Source organism: Protopterus annectens, chromosome 3.part1 (genome assembly GCF_019279795.1).
Source record: "Protopterus annectens isolate FY-2018-M chromosome 3.part1, PAN1.0, whole genome shotgun sequence".
Taxonomy (NCBI): domain Eukaryota; kingdom Metazoa; phylum Chordata; order Ceratodontiformes; family Protopteridae; genus Protopterus; species Protopterus annectens.
Genome location: NC_056732.1, coordinates 1,910,090,392 through 1,910,114,787, shown reverse-complemented (window position 1 = coordinate 1,910,114,787; position 24,396 = coordinate 1,910,090,392). Strand labels below are relative to the sequence as shown.

Here is a 24,396-nt window from a genome sequence, read left to right as displayed (position 1 = left end):
CCTCACAGGCAGTTTAGATTAGGCCTGAAAGGGAGAAGCAGATGATGAAGGTGTAACATAGAAGGGGAAGGCAATCTACGTATGTTTTGAGATTCTCCAAACATCAGGTTACAATGTTCTTTTTTTTTCCAGAAGTTAGCTAGACTCTTAGATTTACCTCATTCATTGGGTTGGCAGTTTGTAATTTTTATGGGTTGGACTGCAGGTCAGCCATGTTCATAGTTCCTAATTGGAGATAGCTAGGTTCCTTCAAGTGGTGTTAAGTTGTTTGGGCCTAGATCCTGGAAACAAAAACTAACACCTTTGTCATATTATTTGAATAGTCTCGTTCATCAGCAAGTGAAACATATTGTGTATTGTTTTAAAAATGGTTGCTTATCAAATCTCCCTCATCACTGGCAGCATCTCTTAGATTGTTTGTTTTTCTTTTGGCTTTTTCCGGTTAGGGGTCGCCACAGAGGAACTCCAGTCCGCTAATGATTGGCAGTAGATTTTTATGGTGCTGAGGTGCCAGCTCGACGTCCAACCTTCAACGAAGGCACACCCATTTATGCATGTCCTTCGAACGCCACTCGACCGCGGGGAGGACATGCAGACTCCGGCAGCATTTCTTAGACAATTTTGACAAATAAGAATTTTTTTGGGGCAAGTATATCTGGATCTATGATTATGTGTTACTTCAAGTACTGTATGCATTTTCTTAAGCTTTGTACGTAATTGTAAATAGGTATGCTGTTGATTATTCTGTTTTCAGACGTTGTTGTGAGTTGAATTTCTCTTTCTTTTTACTTGCTATTATAAGTCAGCACAAAATTCAATTAAATACAAAATATCTACCATTGATCCTTCTGCACCTCACAACTCTAGGAATTCTTTTGTAAACCAATTTTTACTAAATAACAGTCAAAACATATCAGAAGAAAGAAAACAAATGCATACTCAACAGACTTACAAAGATAATACATTTAAGGAGTTTTAAAATGAACATGAGATGATGCTCATACAATCAAAACCTACATTTATAAACAGAAATTGACCTAGCAAAATAAAGTGCACAGTAACTGATGTTCTTTCTGTAAAATTGAGTTTGACCCTAGAAACCTTTTCAATCTAATTTTTTTGTCTTATGGCTAAAATAGTGCCTGAAAACGGTCTTCGAACAGTGCACTTACCTGGTTAACAAATATATAATACATAAGTGGACATGTATAGAAATTGTAAAATAGACTCAGTATGTTTAGTGATAGTGTTCTGATGCAATTTATGTTTTATATGTTTCCAATTTGTAGTTAGGGTCACAAATACTCAATGGCCAGAAGTGTAGGTCTTGCTTTTGTGGGGTACTATTTCCTAGTATACTACAAGCAGCAGAGACAGTTCTTTTCCAGATAGCCTGAGTAAATGATTATTGTCCTTGCTTATGCCAGCAATCTGTATTCTTCAAATGGGTCGTCAACAATATCCATCACTTTCATTGTACATGTTGGTGAATATTGCTGAAAATGCAATATTTTTTTAACAATTGAAGGCAAAAGATGATATTTGTTTAAAAAAATGACATCTAATAAAGGTGTGTCAAATTTCCTCTGGGGTAATAAGAGTTCCTAAGATACATTTCCATTTCTTTCTGACATCAGAAAATGCTTTCAAGTGTAAGCCTTTGATAACCTTAAAGAATCAGGATCAAAAATCCATGGAAAGCAACTGTTTTGCACAAAAAAAACTTGAAATCATTTATGTAAAGGTTGTTTCAGGAGTAAGTGGTTGTTGCTATACATGAAACAATTGCTACATTGCCTCAAGATGCCTATGTCTATCAGGCTGGCCAGAGAGATGATGGGAAACTGCCCGTCCATGCTAGCAGGTTCTGTATGTTTTATTAGGGAAGGGAATTAGTTCATTTGACAGGACTGTGCTGGTAGTGCTAATACTACAAGAGGGACCTATACTTTGTGTAGGCTATGGTTAGACTATAAGGCAACACTGCTCAGTGCTCAACTGAGTTGTTCCTAGAGCAGCAAAAAAGTTTGTAAGGCTTTCACTGACAGCTGTTTAGTGAAAAACTGAACTTCTAGACTTTTGTGTTTATACAGGGCAGTGTTACCTGCTGCTTAGTGAAGAACAGCACTATGCTAATGCAATGCTTAAATATGGGCAAAGAGAAACAAGTTTTAAGCTAACTACCAATTCAGAAAGTACACAATAAGCCTTTCACCAGCAACCCCAACTCAGACAGGTTAGGTCAGCACACTTCTCCCACAAGGGTGCAGAAAAACACCTTCTTTATGTAGAATGGCTGGTTTGGAGCCCAAGTGTAACAAGACCACACAAACTACCTACAACAGCCCTGCAGCTAACAGGTAGAATGTAATACAGTGCAAAATGGCAGCAGACAGTACAGTTTTGCTGTTTTAACCTGCTGAAGAACAGCTACAGTATGTAAGAGAAATGCAAAAAAATACTTAGAGCCCTTTTATGTTTCCCATCTCAGATAGATCAGGTAAACACCTACAGTCACTAGATGAATAATCTCAGTCCTCCAAATTTAAAAGCACAGCAAAGCGTCTGGAGTGAAGTGCTACCACAAACAAACCTAAAGATATGGATACAGTAGTGTACCTTAACCAGCCCATAAAAGTGTGATTATTCAACAAAAGTACTATGCTTTGTATAAATGATTCAAGAGCCACTTGATTGTACAGAATTTATAGACGCACTAAAATCAAGATAAGCTGATTAATAAACCCTCCAGCCAATAAAACTACATGCAGAAATCTCAACTGTTTCTCCCACCTAAACAGACCAGGCTACCTCCCAGTGCACTAGATGGAAAATCCACTGACCTTCATTTAAAAAAAGCGATTGCTAGAGTATAAAAATACACTGCTTTGTCCAACAGCTAGCTAAATAATACATTCAGATGAAGTAAATTAGTAGAACAGATAATGAGGCAAAATGCACCTTTTCAATATAATAATATTATCAGAGAGGATCCCACATAAGCACAAGGAAAGGAAAATAAATAATTTAAGATATCGGCATCAGTTTAGAAAGAGAGGAGTTAATTAAGGTCAATTTACCTTAGGAGTGGGAAGCTTAAAATCACCACATTTAAAAAGAAGATAAAAACACATCAGGGTGGGTGGGAAAACCTAGCAGGGAATCACCAGCAGAGCTGTATTTTATGCAGGCTTGAGATCTTTCAGACAATGACAAAGGGCCCAAATTTCACATTGTATTTAAGTATCACACAGGAGACAATTTAACCAATGAGAAAACATGTGAAATGGGAAGCCTAGATAATTTAAATGTCTGCCTGTCACACAGATCAAAAACACTAGGCCCAGCAGATTTTTTAAAACAGAAAAGAAAAATGGAGCAGGTAATACAGAAAGCAGCTCTATCAGCCAAAGACAAAAAGAGATTAGAAAGCATAATAAAGTTGGTTTAGAATTTGATTTCCATTTTCTAGTAATTGCTTTTTTGGCAGCCACCATAATTAGACTCAGCAAGGCCTTACTATGTCTAGGCAATTAGTTACACCATTTTGCTCACCCAGTATGTCTGACAGAGTAGTCTGCAGGGAATCTCTAAAGTCTTCCAATTTATTACACTCCCAGAAATATGTTCCCAATGACCTCTTTCTTCTCCATCACACCTCCAACATGTACTGTCTACCTGAGGAAACATTCTTTGGAGTCTACTCGGGGTATAAAAATACCTATGTAAACATTTCCAAGCAAAGATCCTAAATCTTCTAGACTTTGTTCCATATTTACAAGAATACATATATCTCCCATTGTTTCTTTGTGAATTGCTTACCCAGTCTCTCTTCTCAATCCTGTCTAACCTCCTGTAATTGATTCTTATAATTATCATGCAGTATTTTGCATGCTGTACTAATTATTACTTTTTAACAACAGCTTCTGTTATAGATTCTGTGAAAAACTCTACCAGTGCTGGTCTTTTGTTTAGGATTCCCCTATTTCTTTCTTTTTGCCTATACTCTGATATCAGTCCATGATAGAGAAGTCACTCTCCAGCCTACAGTCCAAATATATTCTTGGCCTCTTACTATTCCTTTCACTCTCTAATTATTTGCTCCTAGTACCTTGGTTCTTTTCTCCAGTAAATTCCAATCCACTCTTGCTTTTTATCTGTATCCCTAATTGCAGTCATCCCTGTCAGCAGAATCTCCTTTTTTCATTCCTGTGTTGACTTACTTCTTTAATATTTTCTGTTTCGAATATAATATTATGCATAGTTATTATTTTCCTTAAGTATATGCATCCAAAATCCCAGTCTCTTCTTGTTAATTGAGCTTCTCCCTACTTCATCATCCCTTTCTACTTTGAATTATAGGTTACTGCTTGTGCTATGTATAGGATCCTTAACTGTGTAGCTCTGAAATACTTTTTCAAATCGGGTACTTCCAAACCACCCTGCTCAACTGGAAGAATCAGCTTATCCCTCTAGACTCTTGCCGTCTTCCCCTGTCAGATAAAATCCTTCATCTCTTTATTAATTGCTATCTACAAATTCTTCTCTGGTTGATGAAACAATGCCTGACAAGTGTATAAAACTAATGGGACTAAAAACATTTTAACTGCTTGTATCTTTCTAGCCATATTCATATAAGAGAGTTTCTGATTTTTCAGTTTTTGTATTTTCTTTTGTTTAGTCTCTTCCCACATATCCTTAGCTGCCACACCAGACTCGTTTTTAATTCATACTCCTAAATATTTCTTTTTATTGGTCTATATTAATTCTGAGAAAGACGTATTCATCAAATACATCTTCTGTGAACAACAACCACCAAATTTCACTTCAGCAAACCTCAGAATTTTTCCCATCGTTTGCAAACACTTGGCCCACCAACCGTCCAGAACACACAATTGACTAAATAAAATCCACCCAAGTGGGGGCCTTTGCCCCCCCACCATCCTAACTATATATACCAACACCAAGATCACACTACAGTGGCTAAAAGGGCAAAGTTGAGGCAATGACCAAGTGTTTGCAAACCATGGGAAAAATTCGCTGAAGTGAATTTCAGCGGCTGGTGTTCACGGAAGGCATATTCTATGAATATGTCTTTTGCAGAATTAATATAGACTCCATTTTATAATGTCCCCATAAATATGGATATTGCTGAACCAGTTCTTGTGTGGGTACATAAAGTACAGCTATTTCCTTTGTTTTAGTTTCATTAATTTTGTATCCCAAAAAGATTAGAAACTACCTCAAAATGTTCCAGAAAACTGAAATGTCCTTTTCTGGTTTTATCAAGTATAAAGTCATAGCATCTGCAAATAGAGCCAGCTTTTTTGACTACCATAGCAATTATATCCTTGAATTTCTGAGTCTCTTATTTTATTTGCCAATGGTTGTAAATATGGTATAAATAACAAAGGGGAAAGTGGACATCCATGCCTAGCTCCTTTTCCGAAACAGAAATTATCAGAGAGGATCCCACCCACTTTAATTTTCACCTCTGATCCCTCATATATCTGATCCCTCATATATCCTCCTAACCTTCCATTGCTTTCATTAACCTGCTCAATAAATTCTCAGCTTACTCTGTCAAATTCTTTCTCTATATCAAGACCCACCAAAAACAGTGGTAGTTTGTAACATTCAGCTCTCGTCTGGATGATCAGTGTTCTGTTAATGTTGTCAAATGTTTGCCTCTCCTCCACAAAACCACATTGATCCATATCTATAAATTTCTGGCATCACTTTTGCCATTGTTTAGCCATCATAGACATAAACACTTTATAATCATGGTTTAGGATTGAAATGGGCCTATATGAAGCTGGATCTGATTGGTCTTTACCCTCTTTGGGTATTACAGTCACCACCCCTTTCTTCTAAGATGTTGATGCTTCTCCTCCTCCTCTTAAAATACTGTTGAACAAAACCTTGCAGATCTTTATCAGTTTTTTTTCCTTCATAGCTTCAAAACTTCTACAAGAATGCCATCTATTCTTGAGGAATTTCCTGTGAAATGGCTATACATCACTATTTCTATTTCATCTCCTCCTGTCCTGTTAGTAACTGAGCCTCATCTACCTCTAACCTTGGCATATTTAATTCTTCCATAAACATTTCAATTTGTACTTTTTCTTGATCTCCATATTTATCTGCTTTATCCAGACTTTCATAACATTTCTGAAATAGTTCTAGTACCTCTACAGGATCTCTTATTATCTTCATTGTTATAGGTTTCCTAAGCTTGGCAGCAAGCCTTTCTACATTTTGTTGCCTGAGTAGTTGCACTAAAAGTTTTTGTGCTCTGGCATTATCATCAAAAATACAGTTGCTTAACAGCATATCTCTAAACTCATGCATATTATTGAAGTAATCCTTTATTTTCTTTTTAGCATTCTGCAATTGCTCCTCTTCTTGTTCTGTGAGATTCCCCCATTCTTCAACACTTTAACATTTTCAGTCCCTCTAATTAATTATTGTTACTTCTTAACAATCTCTCTTGCCTCTCTTATTTCCACCCTATTTTTAACTCCAGTTTAATTTTATCCCACTCCCTAGCTATATTTTCAGAAGACATTTCTATCTTTTCCAATAACTCCTGAATAGTTTCTATTTCCCATTCCTTAAATTCCTGTCTTTTCAACAGGTAGGTGGGAAAGTGCCAGTGTCTCATTTTTATTTCATTACCCTGCATTTTATTTTCATTGTCGTTGGCACATGATTTGAAATAGTTATTGGATACATATCAAAATTTTCAATTAAATGCACATGTTCATGTGAAATTTAAATTTTGTCTAGCCTAGCCCAGTTTTTGTATCTTTGGGAATAATATGTAAATTCACTACAAACTCCTACTATTGAATTCATATATTCAATGCAAAATATTTTCATAATCTCTTCAAAAATGTACCCTCCTTTGTTATATTTTCCCTTTTGGAGCCCCCAGACACATCTCCACTACTGCAAATCAAATTCTAGTCCCCACCTTTAAGTAATATTCTCTGATGAAAACTGAGTATTTCTCCCAGAATTTTCTTATGCTCTATTATAGTAGTTTTAGGTGGCAACACTCAGATCTGCTCTGAGTTACAGCACAATGGCACTAAATATACAGAACCAACTGATATAGCCAACATCCTGGCAGACAGGTTCAGTGCTAACTTTACCCCCCTCTCACCCCTCCCAAAAGGGCCCATCTCTATACCAGAAGAATGCAAAGTTCCTGTAATCATGGCTGCACAGGTAAAAACCACACTCTCCAAAGCCAAGAACACAGCATCCATGGGACCTGACAACATCCCAGGCTGCGTTCAGCATGAACTACAGAACAAACTGACACCCCACATAAGTACCATGTTCAGTCATTGCCTCACCTCAGGCTTTGTGCCCACTGAATGGCTCACAGCGACGGTTATCCCACTCCACAAAGGGGAGCCACCACAAACCCCGGGAACTACCATCCCATTAGCCTGACGATCCTGGTCTGCAAGGCCACGGAATGTATCACCATGAAACTTATAAACAAAGACATTGGTAATCTCCACTCTCAGGACCCTACCCAGTTCAGTTTGTAAAAGGCATATCATGTCTCCTAAACCTGATAGACTTCTTTGAAGCAGTCACTAAAGTCATAGATGAGGGTAAGGTGGTTCACACAGCCTGTCTAGATCTCGGCAAGGCTTTCAACACCATCCCCCACTCTGGAATTATAGATAAACTCACTAAACTAGGTATAATTCCCTATGTCACAAGATGGGTTGCCAACTGGTTCACTGACAGAACCCACACTGTGAAAGTAGCAGACTCCAAATCCAACTTCGAATGAGTGACAAGTGGAGTACCACAAGGTTCAGTCCTGGGTCCTCTCCTGTTTGGTATCTACTTCTCAGAAGTACAGGCTAATACAGAAGGTCTTTGGCTAACAAAGTTCGCAGATGACTGCAAACTAGGAGCCATAATCAAAACTCCTACCGATGTGGACATCCTACATAAGGGCCTCACTGAGACAGATACCTGGTGTCAAAGTCATGGCCTCAAGCTTAATGCCAGAAAATGCATTGTCACCCCCTTTGGTAAAACTCTGTACCCATGAATTACAACAAAGTTGGTAGTCTACTTAACACCAAAAGTGTGATAAGAGACCTTGGGAAACAGGTGGACAGTAGTCTCTCCTTTGATAATCACATCGCCACAGCAGTCAGGAAATCCTTCTACATGGCACACCTCATCACAAAAGGTTTCTTATCCAGGAAAAAAGAGGTCATTGTTCCCCTCTACTCATCACTCATTAGACCCATTATAGAGTACAACACCCCTTTTGATATGTACCTCACAAGACATCTACAACAACTGGAAAGGCCACAGAAATACCTCACAAAGAGGATTACCAGCCTCAAACAGACACTCTACGCAGACCATCTCAAAAAACACCAGCTTTACTCTGTCGCATATTGCCTACTCAGAGGCGATCTCTGCCTAACATACAAAGCTATGTCAAGCCCAGAGCTGTTGGACATGCTCCACTTAAAGAAATCCCAATCCCTCCGAGCTACATGCTCTAGGGACCTAAACCTTGTCACCACAATAAACAGAACATGCTGGAGGGATAGATTCCTCTCCCAGAGACTTCCCATACTCTGGAACAAACTACCTATTTATATTAAACAAAGTTCCTCATTAGCACTCTTCAAGAAAAATTTGATGATTGGATGGGAAATAGGAAATTCACCCCGGGGATCACTTCTGTGGCTCTGCTCGACAGTGGCACAGGAATATAATTTTCTTGGATGGCGAAACCAGGGTGGAAAAGAGAAAAGCCCTGCAAGTAGGATCCAAGTGCAAGGCAAAACAAACTATCAGTAACTGAAAAAATGCCAGCACAAAACTCAGTATATATCAGCAACAAAACTACAGCAACACTAAGGTAAAAGTTAGTGTTTTAATACATATCGAACAATTCAATAATCCAGACCGGTTTCAGCCTAACATGGCTTTCCTCAGTGGAACAAGAAAAGTACAAACAGGAAATGATGCACAAATGCAGGTTTAAATAAGGTCCATAGACCAATGAGGTGCTTCCAAAGGATATTAGGCATGCCCATAATACTGCATGAAAGAAAAACTGGAAGGAAAAATACAAACTAGAAAATAAAAAATAACAAGTAAAAAATAGATGATCCAAATGGCAAATATGGTAATAAAACATAAGTATGATAATACATTCAATATTGGATATATTAATTAGTTATAAATGATCATTTAAACCAGGAGAAAATAGTGCCCCTAGCTTGATAATCCAGTATTTCTCTTTTTGGTTGAGAATGGAATGCCATCCCTGTTTGATGGATCTGTCACCCAAATTTCTATCTACAATACAAAATTGAAATCTAGCAGTATGATGTTGTGTGTAGTGCCTGAACAAAGCATTGGTTTCTCTTTTGGTTCAAATGTCACTACGATGTTCCGACATGCGTAATCTCAACGCCCGTGATGTCTGACCCACATAAAATGAACCACATGTGCAAGTCGCAAGATATACCACCCAATCACTATGACAGTTGCCAAAAAAATTCATGTTAAAAATCCTGTCAGTGTTTTTAATGGAAAATTGTTTAGATGTGAATATAAATGGACATGATGAACAATGGCCGCATTGATAAGTGCCCCAAAGTTTGTCACCAGTCATCGCATGTTGTTGATGTATAATGCCACCTGAACCCATCCTCTTATAATGTGAAAAAAATGAACTTAGTGTTCTCCCTCTATGGTAACCATATTGACAAGTGTTACTGACTAAGGAGGCAATATCCTCATTGGCAGTGAGGATGTTCCAATGTTTCATCATGTTATTTCTAATCAAATTGATGTTACGCCCATAGGTAGTAATAAACCGTAATCCTCCATCCTGTGCATCCCTATTTCTATCACAATATTTGATAAGGAAAGTTCTGGTGGAATTGGTTGCAAAGTGACGTGTCAACTGAATGTCAGGCTCCTTGTATCCCCTGGTTCTGAATCTGTTGGTTAGATCTTGTTGTGAATCTTCAAAGTCATTTTCTGCAGAACAAATCCTGCGTATCCTGAGGAACTGGGATTTGGGTATGTTCCGGATGATGTGGCTAGGGTACATACTAGTTGCATGTAATAAAGTATTGTATTGCGGGTATTTACAAAATGTTTTGCTTCGTAAAGTACCATCTGGGATCCTGATGACTGTTACATCCAAAAAGTTGATTTGATTTTGGTGATAAGTTAAAGTAAATTCAATACCCCATTTGTTATGGTTAAGGTATGACACAAATTCAGCCAAATATTCTTCATCGGAACGCCAAACTAACCAACAATCATCAAGATAACATCGCCAAATATCCAGCTCCTCAAGATAGATGTTATTTGTTTGATCATAAATGAGTTGCTCCTCAATGTAGCCCATGAACAAGTCCGCATATATAGGAGCAAAAGAGGCTCCCATAGCGGTAACCTCCAACTGCCAATAGCATTCACCTTGAAAGTAGAAAACATTTTTATTCAAAACATGTTCCGCCATACAAATCAAAAGCGTATTGAAACCAACTGGATATAATTTGGCTCTATCTAACCAAAACTTGAGGGCCTCAAGTCCAGCCCAATGTGGTATATTGGAGTATAAAGCCTTGACATCTAATGTACAAAATAACCACTCAGGTTCAATTGATTATCATCTATAATGGATATGAATTGGGTGGTGTCTTGTATCCTTGCTCGAATCAAATTTAGTAGTGGTTTCAAGTATGAAGTCAAAAACTCAGACAGTGGTTCCGTCAATGACCCCATACCAGACACAGTGGGTCTACCAGGTGGTTTGTTCAGGCACTTGTGTATCTTAGGTAGTAAATAAAGAATCTGTTGTTGTGGGTCGCATACCATTAATTGTGATTTAACTGTGTCTGATATAATGCCCTTCGAAACTGCTAACTCAAGAAAATTGTCAATTTCTCTTTTAAAGTTCGGGGTAGGGTCAATAGGCATTTTCATGTAGTGGGATGGGTTGGCTAACTGTCCATTTCCCTCCCCCAGATAATAATCTGTATCCATAATTACTATTGCCCCACCCTTGTCAGCCTGAATAATAACAATGTTTTTGTTGTCCCTGAGCTGTTGTACAGCCTGTAGTTCAGGGGTAGAGAGATTATGTTTCAGAGGTGAAAAGTGATCTAGTTTGAAATGTATGTCCTTGAGTACAGCTTGCTGAAAGATAGCCACATTCCGATTCATAGATGGAACAAAATTGGATTTATGGAATTTGAATTCTGTGGATCTTTGAGACTCAGACCTGGGTCCAAAAACAATTTGAGGTTGATTCTGCGACAAAAATCGTTAACATCTTTGACAATATGAAATTCATCCACAAAAAATCCTGGAACAAAGTTTAAACCTTTATTTAACACTAAGGCTAACACAGAAGGTCTTTGGCTAAGAAAGTTCGCAGATGACTGCAAACTAGGAGCCATAATCAAAACTCCTAACAATGTGGACATCCTACAAAAGGGCCTCACTGAGACAGTTACCTGGTGTAAAGCCATGGCCTCAGGCTTAATGCCAAAAAATGCATTGTCACCCCCTTTGGTAAAACTCTGTACCCATGAATTACAACATAGGTGGTAGTCTACGTAACACCAAAAGTGTGATAAGAGACTTTGGGACACAGGTGGACAGTAGTCTTTCCTTTGATAATCACACTGCCACAGTAGTCAGGAAATCCTTCTACATGGCACATCTCTCATCCAGCAAAAAAGAGGTCATTGTTCCCCTCTACTCATCACTCATTAGAACCATTATAGAGTACAACACCCGTTTTGGTATGTACCTCACAAGACATCTACAACAACTGGAAAGGCCACAGAAATACCTCACAAAGAGGATTACCAGCCTCAAACAGACGCCCTATGCAGACATTCTCAAAAAACTCCAGCTTTACTCTGTCGCATATCGCCTACTCAGAGGCGATCTCTGCCTAACATACAAAGCTATGTCAAACCCAGAGCTGTTGGACATGCTCCACTTAAAGAAATCCCAATCCCTCTGAGCTACATGCTCTAGGGACCTAAACCTTGTCACCACAATAAACAAAACATGCTGGAGGGATAGATCCCTGTCCCAGAGACTCCCCATACTCTGGAACAAACTACCTATCTATATCAAACAAAGCTCTTCATTAGCACTCTTCAAGAAAAATTTGATGATTGGATGGGAAATAGGAAATTCACCCCGGGGATCATAAATAAGCCCTGGGGCCAATAGCCTTGTACCTACTTATGAACCTATATAAATACGTCAGTGTAGTCCTCCTCCCTTGCCAATAGCCTCTTAGTACTACAAATCTAGCATTATTATCTTTTTTATCCTCTTCTATCACTAATGGAGCTCCTCTTGCAATTAATATAAGTACTCCTCTTTTCCTTTGTCACAGGTATTCTTCTGAATAACAGTCCTGAAAACCTTTCTTTATCAAATTCACATGTTCAGTTCTTTCTAAAGGTGTCTCCTGCAGCATAGCTACTTGCACTATACATTTTAATATAGTTTGCTACTCTTTCTTGTTTGTTTATATCTGTGGGACCACTAACATTTAAAGATAATATAGAAAGCATCATGTTAAAAAGTTGTCATTCCCACCTTTTATTTGTAATAGCTTTTTAAGTATCTAGTTTCAGCTTTTTGTGTTACATGCACACATTAATGTTTGTCAGGCTGATCTTTTATACAGACGTTTCATCCATTTTAGCCTGTCACACCTTACAAAAACTTGTTTTATTGAAAGTCCTCAAACAAAAAAAAAAATGCACTCCAATACACCCCTAAAACCTATTAACCTAATACTAACACACAAAATTATGTACATCTTCAAATGTTGAAGTTTTACTCTCCTAATAGGAAAAATTGTCCCAAACTGACAGTCACACTCACACACTTGCTTTTACCTAAAAGGAAGATTATCTATGCTAAGACGTACGGTACAACCTGTGCTTCTACTAAGTGTTGTCTGGTTTTGTCTTATAAGGTAGATTAAGGTTGTGAAGAATGTGTCATATTAACTTAGCAAAATAATGAAGGAGCTGAAGATGTTGCTGTATGATGAAAGAGTCTGAGACCTTAAGACTGATTCACTGCAACACATAGAAAAGGAAAAGCTTATGTAATGTGAGAAGGCTCCATTAATGGTAGGCGGTAGGTAAGTTAAAAAAAATAAGAATGAAGGGAGACAGGAAATAGCTAGTGATTCTAAGGGCCATCATAAAACAGACATAAGAAAATATCATTTCACAAAAAAATTGACAAGGTAGTGGATCACTTGTAAAAATGCAGTCTAATCTTTCTTTAATATGTCTTTTTCCTCTTCTGCCATGCTGGCCATCTGGCCATCAATCCTTCCCCAACTGACCTGGAGCCTGTTCATTTCCCACATATGAAGAGACCCCCTGCATGATAGATTCTTTCAAATCCTCTAGGATGAGACATCATCCTGGCAGACATCAGAGATTTGTGTCATCATTAGCATATCAGCAACTGATTAACAAGGAGGAAGTAAGGACAGATATGAAGAGGATGAAGAATGGAAAGGCTGTTAGTCCAGATGACATACCAGTGGAAGCATGGAGGTGTTTAGGAGAAATGGCAGTGGAGTTTTTAATGAGATTGTTTAATGAAATCTTGGAGAGTGAGAGGATGCCTGAGGAGTGGAGAGGAAGTATTTTGGTAACGATTTTTAAGAATAAGGGTGATGTACAGAGCTGTAGTAACTACAGAGGGATAAAATTGATCAGTCACAGCATGATGTTATGAGAGAGAGTAGTGGAAGCTAGTTTATTTATTTATTATTTATTTATTTGACATTTGTTGACCAGGTTGGTCCAGCTGAGCTGAAGCCATTTTTCAGTGGAGACCCGGGGAGAAAGGATCCACAAATACATAGACATTACAATGCATAACTAAAAAAGACATAACTAATATATAAATAAAACAAGAATGATAATTTAAGGAAAAACTGTACATATTAGAAACATGATATGAGACTGTTAACAGATTCTAAGAATCAGAGATATAGAGGCTAATTAAAGTATAGAGTGAAAGATTAAACAAATGAAAAAAAATAAAATTCAGTTCTCCTGCAAAGAAGCAGTGAGAAAGAAAAAAATATTAGGACCAACTTTATGTGATTATGTGAACAATAAAATGCAGGTACAAGGTAGAGTAAGATGGAAGAAGTAGGAGTAATACAGTGAGTTAAGATAGGAGAGAAGGAAGTGCCAATGCCTTATCCATTAGGGCCTCACATTAAACAACAGTCCCAAGTGTTGAACTCATGACCCTGAACACTACAGTCACAGGAATGTACCAGTACACCATCTGAGCTATAAGATTATATTACCCCAGATAAGACTTGAACCCACAATCCCTGGCTTAGGAGGGCAATACCCTAATATGCATTCAAATCATATAAAACTGCCAGACACAAAACACTGTCCTTTACACCAGCTTTTCACTAGATAATTCTTCCTCCCCTACTACATTTTGCAACATCTCACTAAGAAAAAAGTTACCAATTCATCAGATTTACCTAGTGACCATTCCATGCCCTTTGGCTTTCCTAGCCAGATCTTGTGAGACAAAGTACATCAGCCTTTGGTAAAGACCAAATATGAACGTGTCGATCAGATTTTTGTCATCCTCCTAAGGAGTTTTCCTGGCACAGAGAGGAATCTGCCTCAAAGTCAAGACATTTAAAGCATGAAACATACAATGTACTAGTTTGCTGACACACCATCTTTTTAATGTCTTCATCATTACTTTCACATCAGTCACTTATAAGTGCCCATCTCCTTGATGAAACCTCTCTGTGCTTGAAGGAGCACAGCATCCATCCTACAGTCTCATAATACAAAGAAATAACATGATGCCAAACACAGAAGAATGTATGTGAAGTGTATCATGACAAATTAATCTTTCTAAAAATATTCAAGAACTGAAAGTGCATCACTACATGTAAGAGTGCCCTAATGACACCCAGGAATGATAAACACACACACACACACACACACACACACACACACACACACACACACCTGTACACATACAGACACACACACACACACGTGCACATACACACACACACACACACACACACACACACACACACACACACCTGCACACATACAGACACACACGCACACACACACGCAGACACACACACACACACACGTGCACACATACAGACACACACACATGTGCACCCATACAGACACACACACACACACACACACACACACACACACACACATGTGCAAACATACACACACACACACACACACATGCACACACACACACACACACGCAAACGAGCACACACACATGCACACACAACACTACTATGAAAATATTTGCTCGGTGCTAGTTAACATCAGCTGAAGGGAAAATGAGTGCTTGACTACACAACGTCAGAGCAAAACTCTAAAATAAGTTTTCTCACCTGGCACTCACCTCATCTTAAGAAAATATTATAATTCTAATTGATATGTCAGTTTTATGAAAAGTATTTATTTGGTATAATGAAAAAAATTCAAAAATGTCACTGAAATGAAGAATAACACTGGCTTTCTTCTTTAAGGACCTCCCGCCCCAAACAGACACACACACACACACACAGACACACACACACACACACACACACACACACACACACACACACACACACACACACACACACACTAGCCTTTTCACACAACTACTTAAAACAAGCTGCTGTAATTTGAGATAACAGACATTTCTCCTTTTTTTGTTTCAAGATGGCAGCACCCAGTGTGGCTGCTGTGTCTCATCAGGAAGATGCACAGTATGTGTTTAATTTTGTGCCTAAATTAAAGGAAGAGACATGATTAGACAGCAATAAATATGTAAAACTATATTATAGCAGAGATACTGTGCTAGAAATTTGAATATTAAGCTCTCCATGTGAAAGGCTTGCTGAGTTATTGTCTGGGGAACCTATGAGGCATACAACACACTAGGAACTCTGCAAGTTAGGAATCATGCTCAAACATGGTTCAAAGTGCTGTGTGCAAACGGAGTCAACTTTTGCCAGTTACAGAAGGAGGAGAAGATGGAAGAGATGTGAAATATCATGAAAACGTGGATCCTGGGCTGGAGTCATTTCCAGAATAAAAGCTAACCCCTATAGGCCTGTGCTCTCATCTATTTTATTGGCAAGCATTCACTCCTTAGAAAACAAAATGGATGATCTAAAACTAGAACTAACTACTCAAAGCAAGGTGGTGTTTGCTTATCTTCACAGAGACATTGCTAAATTCCAACACAAATTATAGTTCAGTTTATGTGGAGGGGCTGTCATTATTTAGAGCAGACAGATCCCAGACTCTCAGTGGGAAATCTCAGGGAGAAAGGGTTTTGTATTTATGTTATCAGTAACTGGTGTTCCAGTTGCAAGATGGTCTCCACTCACTGCTGTGGAATTATAGAGTACATGTTGCTAAAATATAGACCATTCTACTTGCCTAGGAAATTTAATGGAGATAGTATCATAGCTGTATACATTACTCCCAGTGGAAACACAAATGAAGCACTGGTAACATTATACCAGCTGATCATTGAATTGCAAAACCAGAATGGACCAAGTTAACATAATAGCGGGAGACTTCAATCAGGCCAATCTGAAGTCAGTTCTACCACATTACTATCAGCATGTGGATTTTGCAATTAGGGGAGAAAACATATTGGATAAGGTCTATACCATTGTTACACTAGCATTTAAGGCAGTGCCTCACCCAGACTTGGGGAACTCAGACCATCTCTCTGTAATCCTAGTTCCAGTGTATAGACCATTCAAGAAAAATTAAGGATATGGCCACAGGGCACAGTCTCAGCACTCCAAGATTGTTTTGAAAGCACAGACTGGAACATGTTCAAAAAGGGAGCCACTGAAAACCAGCACATCAACCTAGTTACCTAAAGCCAAACTATTCTCCCAGTTTGCAAGAACTAAGTTAGCATAGCTGTTTGCACATGCAATACACTTGCATTTAGAGATGCTATTTTGAGGTTGTAGTTAATGCAATCTTAAGTTTTTTCATGTTTTAATACCTCTGCTACTCCTTTGTTTAAATTATGTGACTTGTTTATGTTATTTGAAGTTTTGTATTGGTGCTTTATTTTTAAGGGTTATAATTGCAGTATATTTTTAGCCTCTGTTAATTTATATTATACTTTATTGTTTTATTCATGTTTTTATACTTCTGCTGCTGCTTAGTCTTTGTATGTTTATATTACTTCATTTGTTTGTTATTCTGAGTTCCATATTAGTGCTTTATTTTTATGGCTTATATTCATCGTATATTCCAGCCCCTGTTTATTTATTTATACCATATTATGCACTGTTTTATATATGCAGATAAATAGTTTTAAATGCTGGTATCCACATTTTATTTGCATCCAGACATGTTGTTTTAATGATGTAATTTATACAATCTCAAGATTTTTTTATGTTTTAATACTTCCTGTTTTGACTGTACAGGTTGTGTGCCTTTTGGCTAGTTTATAGGCTGGAAGTAGTCATGTAATTATTCTGTTTTGTATGCCCACAATGCTTTTAATTGAATAGCATTGCTATTTTCTAGTAGGATCTTTGAGATTGTTTGCAATCTTTTCTCTTAAAATCCAGCAGCTTTAGGTAAGTCGCAAACTTGTTTACGATTGTGAGGCTATTGATTTGTTTTATTTCCTTATTTAGTTTGAAGCAATGCTTTTTATATGTTGAATTGATTAGTGTACTGGTACAATTTTGTGAGTTTTATGTTCTAAGAATATACATGGTGATAGTGTTTTCTGTTTGGCTGCCATTATTTATGTTTTTTTTTTTTTTTGGTTGTGTTTCTATATCATTCTTAAAGCTTTTAAAGTTATCTAGGTTAGACCACCATGCTTATATTTATGATAGCAATTATGCAGTTGTATTATTGCTTTGGTTTGGTTTATATTACCAGGTTCTGTTACAACTTTTTTACTAATGCCTGTTCAGTGGTCTTGAATTATTAGCTAGGTGTTTATTGAGTGGGTGAATTATGTTTGGCTGAGATAATCACGTGATTCCTGAATTGTGGTTGGTGGATGTAAAATTTTAAAGCAACAATTGGAAAATGTTTGTAGTTATGGTCTGATGAAGCAGAGGTTACTCTGTGAAAGCGCTAACCCTCTTATCTCAGTAAAGCTACTTATTGTGTATAGATAATCACAGCCATATTTGGAAGGAGTTTTTTTTTCTTCTCTTTTTTGGATTTAACTTGAAATCAAGCCTGTATTCACTAGAAAAAATAAAAATCTTATAACCATTTGGAATAAATACCAAAAAAATATATTTGCAGTGAATCATTCCTTGCACTGTTAGCTGTATATGAAAGCCAATCTTCAAATGTCAACATATTGTAAAACAATACCTTTCTTGTCATTCCAGCGAGGAATGGTTTGTAACAAATGAGACTGGTGGTAGAGATCAACTGGACAACCTGTCAGTATCTGCACATTTGAACCGTTAATGTTATCTGAACAAAGATGTTCTGACATGTCTCTAAATCTGCATTTGCAACTGTATATTACTGTAGCTGTTTCTGTAATTCTCCTGTCTTAATGGGTAATTCTGCTTCCTTTGCCATGGCATTCAAAAGTTTCTGTTGAGCATCCTGTAAATCGTGTGTAAGAACGTCTGCATTTGAGCATCCTGTAAATCATGTGTAAGAACGTCTGCATTAGTGTCTCCACACATTTTATCCTATGACTCCATAACAGTATGTATAGCAACATCAGCCATAGTCAAAGTGTGTAAAACATTTTGCATATACTTTTTAACCTGTATGTCATGTTTTTTTTTAACATCTGTATGTGTTTTTCATTAAGTTCTGTTACCTTATCATCCAGCTGTTTGTCTGATAATGCCTTATGCTTGTTAAGAGCATCCCACTGCAGGCAGTAGGTCTGACACATTTCCTCCTGCCTCTATAACCTGTAAGTTTTTAGCATGAACCAAACATGACTGGAATTCTCTATAAAAGGTAGAAACTGCATTACAAAATTACTTTTCACTTTATCTGACAATTCTGACTTTAGTCTTTACTGATTGTTGTAACAGTTTTTTTATGACATGTTAAACAAAAACAAGGATATCTGTCTCCAAAGTTAAGACATTCAACTTGACTTTTGTAGTTTTATACATACTAAACAGAATAATGACTCCATTTACACATATAAACTTTCCCACTTCTATTTATACCAAACAATGCTTTATTACATTTAACATCACTACCGGCTTGTTCATACCACAGATGTAATAATGTCCAAATTTATTTAAGTCTATGGCAGAATATATATATATATATATATATATATATATATATATATATATATATATATATATATATATATATCACAGAATGCATGCATCTAGCACTTATGTCCTTGATGATATCCATGTTATTTTAGAAAGAGGTTTACGATTTTTATAAATGCCTAACAAGTGATCAGGCTGTAGACCAAAACTGTAAACTGAAAACTCCCTCTCTGTCAAAAATGCTGGTGAATGTTTCAGAGCAGATACAAAGGCCAAATTTTGGTTTCACCTGTTTGGAAGTACCTGATACTGCTGGGCTGTTTCATACCGAGTGCATGGAGGTTGGCGCCAGCAAAATATTAACTAGTTTTGTCATAGTACTTTTACGAATATTTAAAAGGGTCCAAATTACTTCTGACATGCCACTGTTAAATTGCATTAAAAACAAATTACACAAACTAAGATACTGTACAACTGTATATTCATATTTACTGAAAGGTTTATTGAAACAAGCCGACCAAGAACTATTGTTGAGATTATAAGATTTTCTTTATAACACAGATTACTGTCAGATACACTGCACTTCCTCAGATGACTCTGATTACAAAATGTCCAATAGACAGTTTTTTACAGTCACATTTATCTAGTTTCAAACTTTGTTCTTGATGAGACTTTCTTTTCCTGTACTGAAGCATTATTTGTCTGCATCCTTATCTCATCCAGAGAAAACCAGTTTCTCAGCAGGTCGAAATATTCTTTCATTGATAGGATAGTCTGTAACTTTTTCTACTGTGTTAGCCATTTCCCTTTAGCAGGTTTATTCTCTTGAATATCTGTATACATTCAACTGTTATATTTTAAAAAGCCTGTATTGTCAATGCCGTTTGCTACAAAAACTTCCAGAAGTGTAATACTTTTTGTTCCACACAAGCACATTCTGTTAAGCTAATCATTTTATTCATTTAACATTTATTTACTGAGAAAGTCCGACTTGAAACAGATCAGTTTTCAGCAGAGGCACAGGGAAAAATGCTCCAGATGCATGTCTTTGTAATTATACTTGTTTACTGCATATTTCTTTTATGTACTTGCAGATGCTGTTAGATGCTATTTTTAAAAATATCACACTGTTACTATGATAAAAAAACTGTTTTACCAAACCTCTGTTACTGTGAAAGAAAGTTTTATCATATATAATTATATCACTATAACATAGCTATGCATATGCCTTTGTACCTAAAATGCTCCGTGACAGCAGTTGAGATCTGTGAGGTGTATTTGAGAAACACTAACCCTTGAAATTAATGTACTTAATAACAGATGTCAAAGGGGTGTATGGGACATTACTTATATGCAGAAATGTTTGTTTCTGCTTTACCTTTCATCTGTAGTTATTCCATGATTTGCATAACTTTGTAGATGTTTGTATTTCTGCAATACACACTTCAGAGAATAATTTTGGTGAGAGGTTTAGTGGAATGTGGCTCACATAGTCATTTTTAGCATACTGTTCTACAAGGTTTTCAGCACAATCTCAGAAGCAGTAATAGAATTTAAACCAATACAGGGGCACAGTGATGTCTGGAACAGACAGAAGATGGGATAGGCAGAGTGAGAAGTGACATCTGCTTTGGGGTTGGCTGCAAGACTCCTTTGAAGTCATAAATATTCATTCATTAGCATATGCATGTGGCAATACTTAATTATACACATGTATGTATTCACAATTGCAGTCATTCAGCTTTAGGCCAGTATTTGTATTAAATAATCCATACTGCATATAATGTAAGTTATTGCTGTTTTCCTAATAAAAAACACTAAAGTGAAGCATGTCTATACTGTCACTGATAATCATTTTGTACAGATAAGCTAAACTGTAATATCATCTGTTTTCACAGGTGGGGTCAAGTGTTGATAAAGATGAAAGGTAAATGCACTACTATTCAAAATACATTTCTGTGTGTCATGGCATATGTTTTTGTTGTTAACTTCAAAATTTAAACATATAATCTGTTGCATGATTACATAGTCTATTTGTGACATTAAAACTATACTTTTAACGGAACCCACAAGGTCTTCATTATTGGTATAAAAATTCTTATCTTCCAACACAGACTAGACTTATCTGTACATCCTGTCTCTTATAGCCTCCTGCATGCAGATCTACTCCAGACATTGCATGCCATCAAAGACCCCAACCTAATGAATCTTCTACACCTTGACAGGATAAATAGCTGCACAAACACCCAAACCAAGGGTAGGAATGTCCACCAACGCATTAATAGAACACAGAATGAAAGATTCATTGCCCAATGATTTCCCTTAGAACACAGAGTGATAGCCCAATGGCTGCTCCATCTTTGATTTGTTCTAGCCATAAACAATATAAGGAAATGAGTAAATGGTATATCAGGCACTAGCAACTAGTGTCTTTATTTTTAACTTAATTAAAAAAATCTGTCCGTAGCTCAGCTGTATAGAAGGGTATTCTGTTTCCCACTTGCTAAACAGAGTGATACCCCTTCCTCCCTCAAGGCTAACATTGATGATTGAATTGGTACCCACAATGCCATCCTCAGCCTGATATATGTTTTGCTTATGGAAGTGGGGGGCTACACCATGAGAGTGAACTTACTATGATCCAAAAACAAGAAGCTAAATTTGCCTTTCAAAAGTTCCACCTTCAAGAATCTGATAAAAAAAATTCAAATCTGCAGACATGAAGACTGTCAAAGAACTCACTGTAAACATTCATGTCATTGAAACATATGATTAGTGAAACTCCATTTGTGAAATTTATTCTTGTTCCCTTTCCCCTTACTTTCCTTTTCCATTACTATACTAACTGCACCCTACAACCTGAATTTTACACAAGTATAATGTATTTACCGCATAATCATGTTCGTACTCTTTGTATGTAAATATATTTGTTAGCTCTGACAGTAAGTCACTTCTCCACTCATATATGCTTAACTGAATATATTGCATATGTTTGACATGTTGTTTTCATAAAACAATCTGTACTTGTGATGTGCAGATATTTTCTCTGAGAATCTGCTGAAATGAGAGACTTTGCTCAGTTGGAGTATCCCAGTTAAACAAATTAATAAATAAGTACATTCTTACATTTTCACAATGATACTTTCTTTATCCACTTACTGTCGCTGATTTCATTTCATCTAACCCTTACAATGAGTGATCATGAGTTGTTTCCATTGCTTCTCACTTTTCCTATTTTTTCCTTTCTAAAGTGATAATAATCAACTTAGAATGTACTCTTTCTGAAATTGCAAGTCTCATTTTTGTTTAAAAGCACAATCTGTGGTGCCCCACTCCATGTTTCACAGTCACTTTTTAATGCCACTATTTCATACTTTCCCATTGGATTGGTCTGCCTTTTGAGCTAACACACTTAGAAGACCCCAAAATGGTTGGCAGTCTCTTGGCTAAATTAGAAAATTTACAGGCTGACTCTCCAGTCTAACCTAAGTGGGCTCAGGTATCCACTAGGATCGACCCATCTTTGATGGTTTCTTCCACAGAGCACTTAATGTTATGGTTAAAATTTCTGGAATAAACTAAAGGCTTGTCTGAGTTACCTGAAAAGTTGCTGTCCCACTTAGTTCCCTCTCATTTCAGATATAGGTAAATACTTTATGACTTTCTACATCTTGTTGATACAGAGGGCTCATGCATTTCAAATATCAGGATAAGCCAGTCATGTTCCATCTTTCCAGTATTTCATCTTCAATACAGGCTATGCCTCCATCACCGTATCCACTTTTGAGGGTCTTCTTCACACAATAAGCAAGTGTCTGGGATTTCACAGTATCATCAATAGAAAGAGATGACAAGAGGTAGGAGAGGATCCAAATTTTCATGAATTTAAATCTGAAGTCGTGTTAGCTTTCCATCTTGCCATCAAATCAGCATGCAATATATTCCCCACCAGTTCTGGTACTAACTTTCAGACAGGGATTTTAAGACACTCATTCTGTAGTGAAAGAAAGTTTCTGTAGAGTACACTGTGGCCTCCATATTATGAATCATAGTGCATGTCTCATTTGGTAAAGTGGGAAGTTGATGACTCATAGGAAGCTCAGTGAGCCCATCAATGATTTGGACATAAAGCAGGCACTAAAATATCATATCCAATGATAAACACCAAACAAAATGCATGAGCAGCACAGCAGTTACAGAACATTAATTAAAGCAAAGCTAAGCACCTTAGTTTTTATAAAAGCAAGAACTTCATCATAATTCTTTCAGTCATCAGTGTCAAAACTAAAACCAGTGAGATTACAGGTGATTTGTTTTTGATGAAAATTTTGATCACTAATGTATACATGTATTATTTCATTTTTTGGTAAGTATTTTATTTTTTATAAGTATGGATTTAATGTTTGGTCATTTATCATTTGGCTTTTAACAAATGAGAGTGCACCAAGTTGTATTGTATGGTACAGAAACCTGGGAGGTGAGGCAGAACAACTGAGGAAGCTAAAGGTGAGGGAGATGAAATCCCTGAGATTAGTGGTAGCATACACACTGTGGGACAGACAAAGAAATGAGAACATCAGAGCAGAAGTCAAAGTAGCTCCAATTGAATAGAAGGTCAAAGAGAACAGATTATGGTGGTTCAAGCACATGTGCAGAAAAGCAGAAGACAATCTGGTGAAGAAGATTTGGGACAGACAGGAAGTAGACAAATGGAAATGAGGTCATCCAGCAAAGAGATGGATGGATTGCGTGAGAGGTGATCTGCAATGGTCAGGCATGACTGTCAAAGAATGTAGGAGAGTGGCAATGAATTGAGAGAGATGGCGGCAGTTCATAGGTTCATAGGTTCATAGATAGGTACTAGGCTATCTGCCCAAAGGCATTTATAAGCCTAGCTGGAATGTGTTGGCTTTCACCGGCACTTAGATTACTTCTCTATGCCTCTGTCCAGCAGAGCCATTGAAGTGATCCCTGGGGAAAACTATCTGTTTCCCATCCACTCATCAAGGTTTCTCTTGTAGAGGGTTAGTGAGTAG

The 24,396-nt window shown here is 37.2% G+C and overlaps 1 protein-coding gene across 1 annotated transcript in view; it reads left to right on the top strand.

The window, feature by feature from the left end:
• LOC122797954 overlaps nt 1-24,396 on the top strand; it is a 507,423-nt gene that overhangs the window by 324,254 nt on the left and 158,773 nt on the right. The window contains exon 10 of the mRNA XM_044066475.1: nt 21,259-21,287. Within this exon, the coding sequence (XP_043922410.1) occupies nt 21,259-21,287 (29 nt within the window). The remainder of the gene's footprint in view (nt 1-21,258; nt 21,288-24,396) is intronic.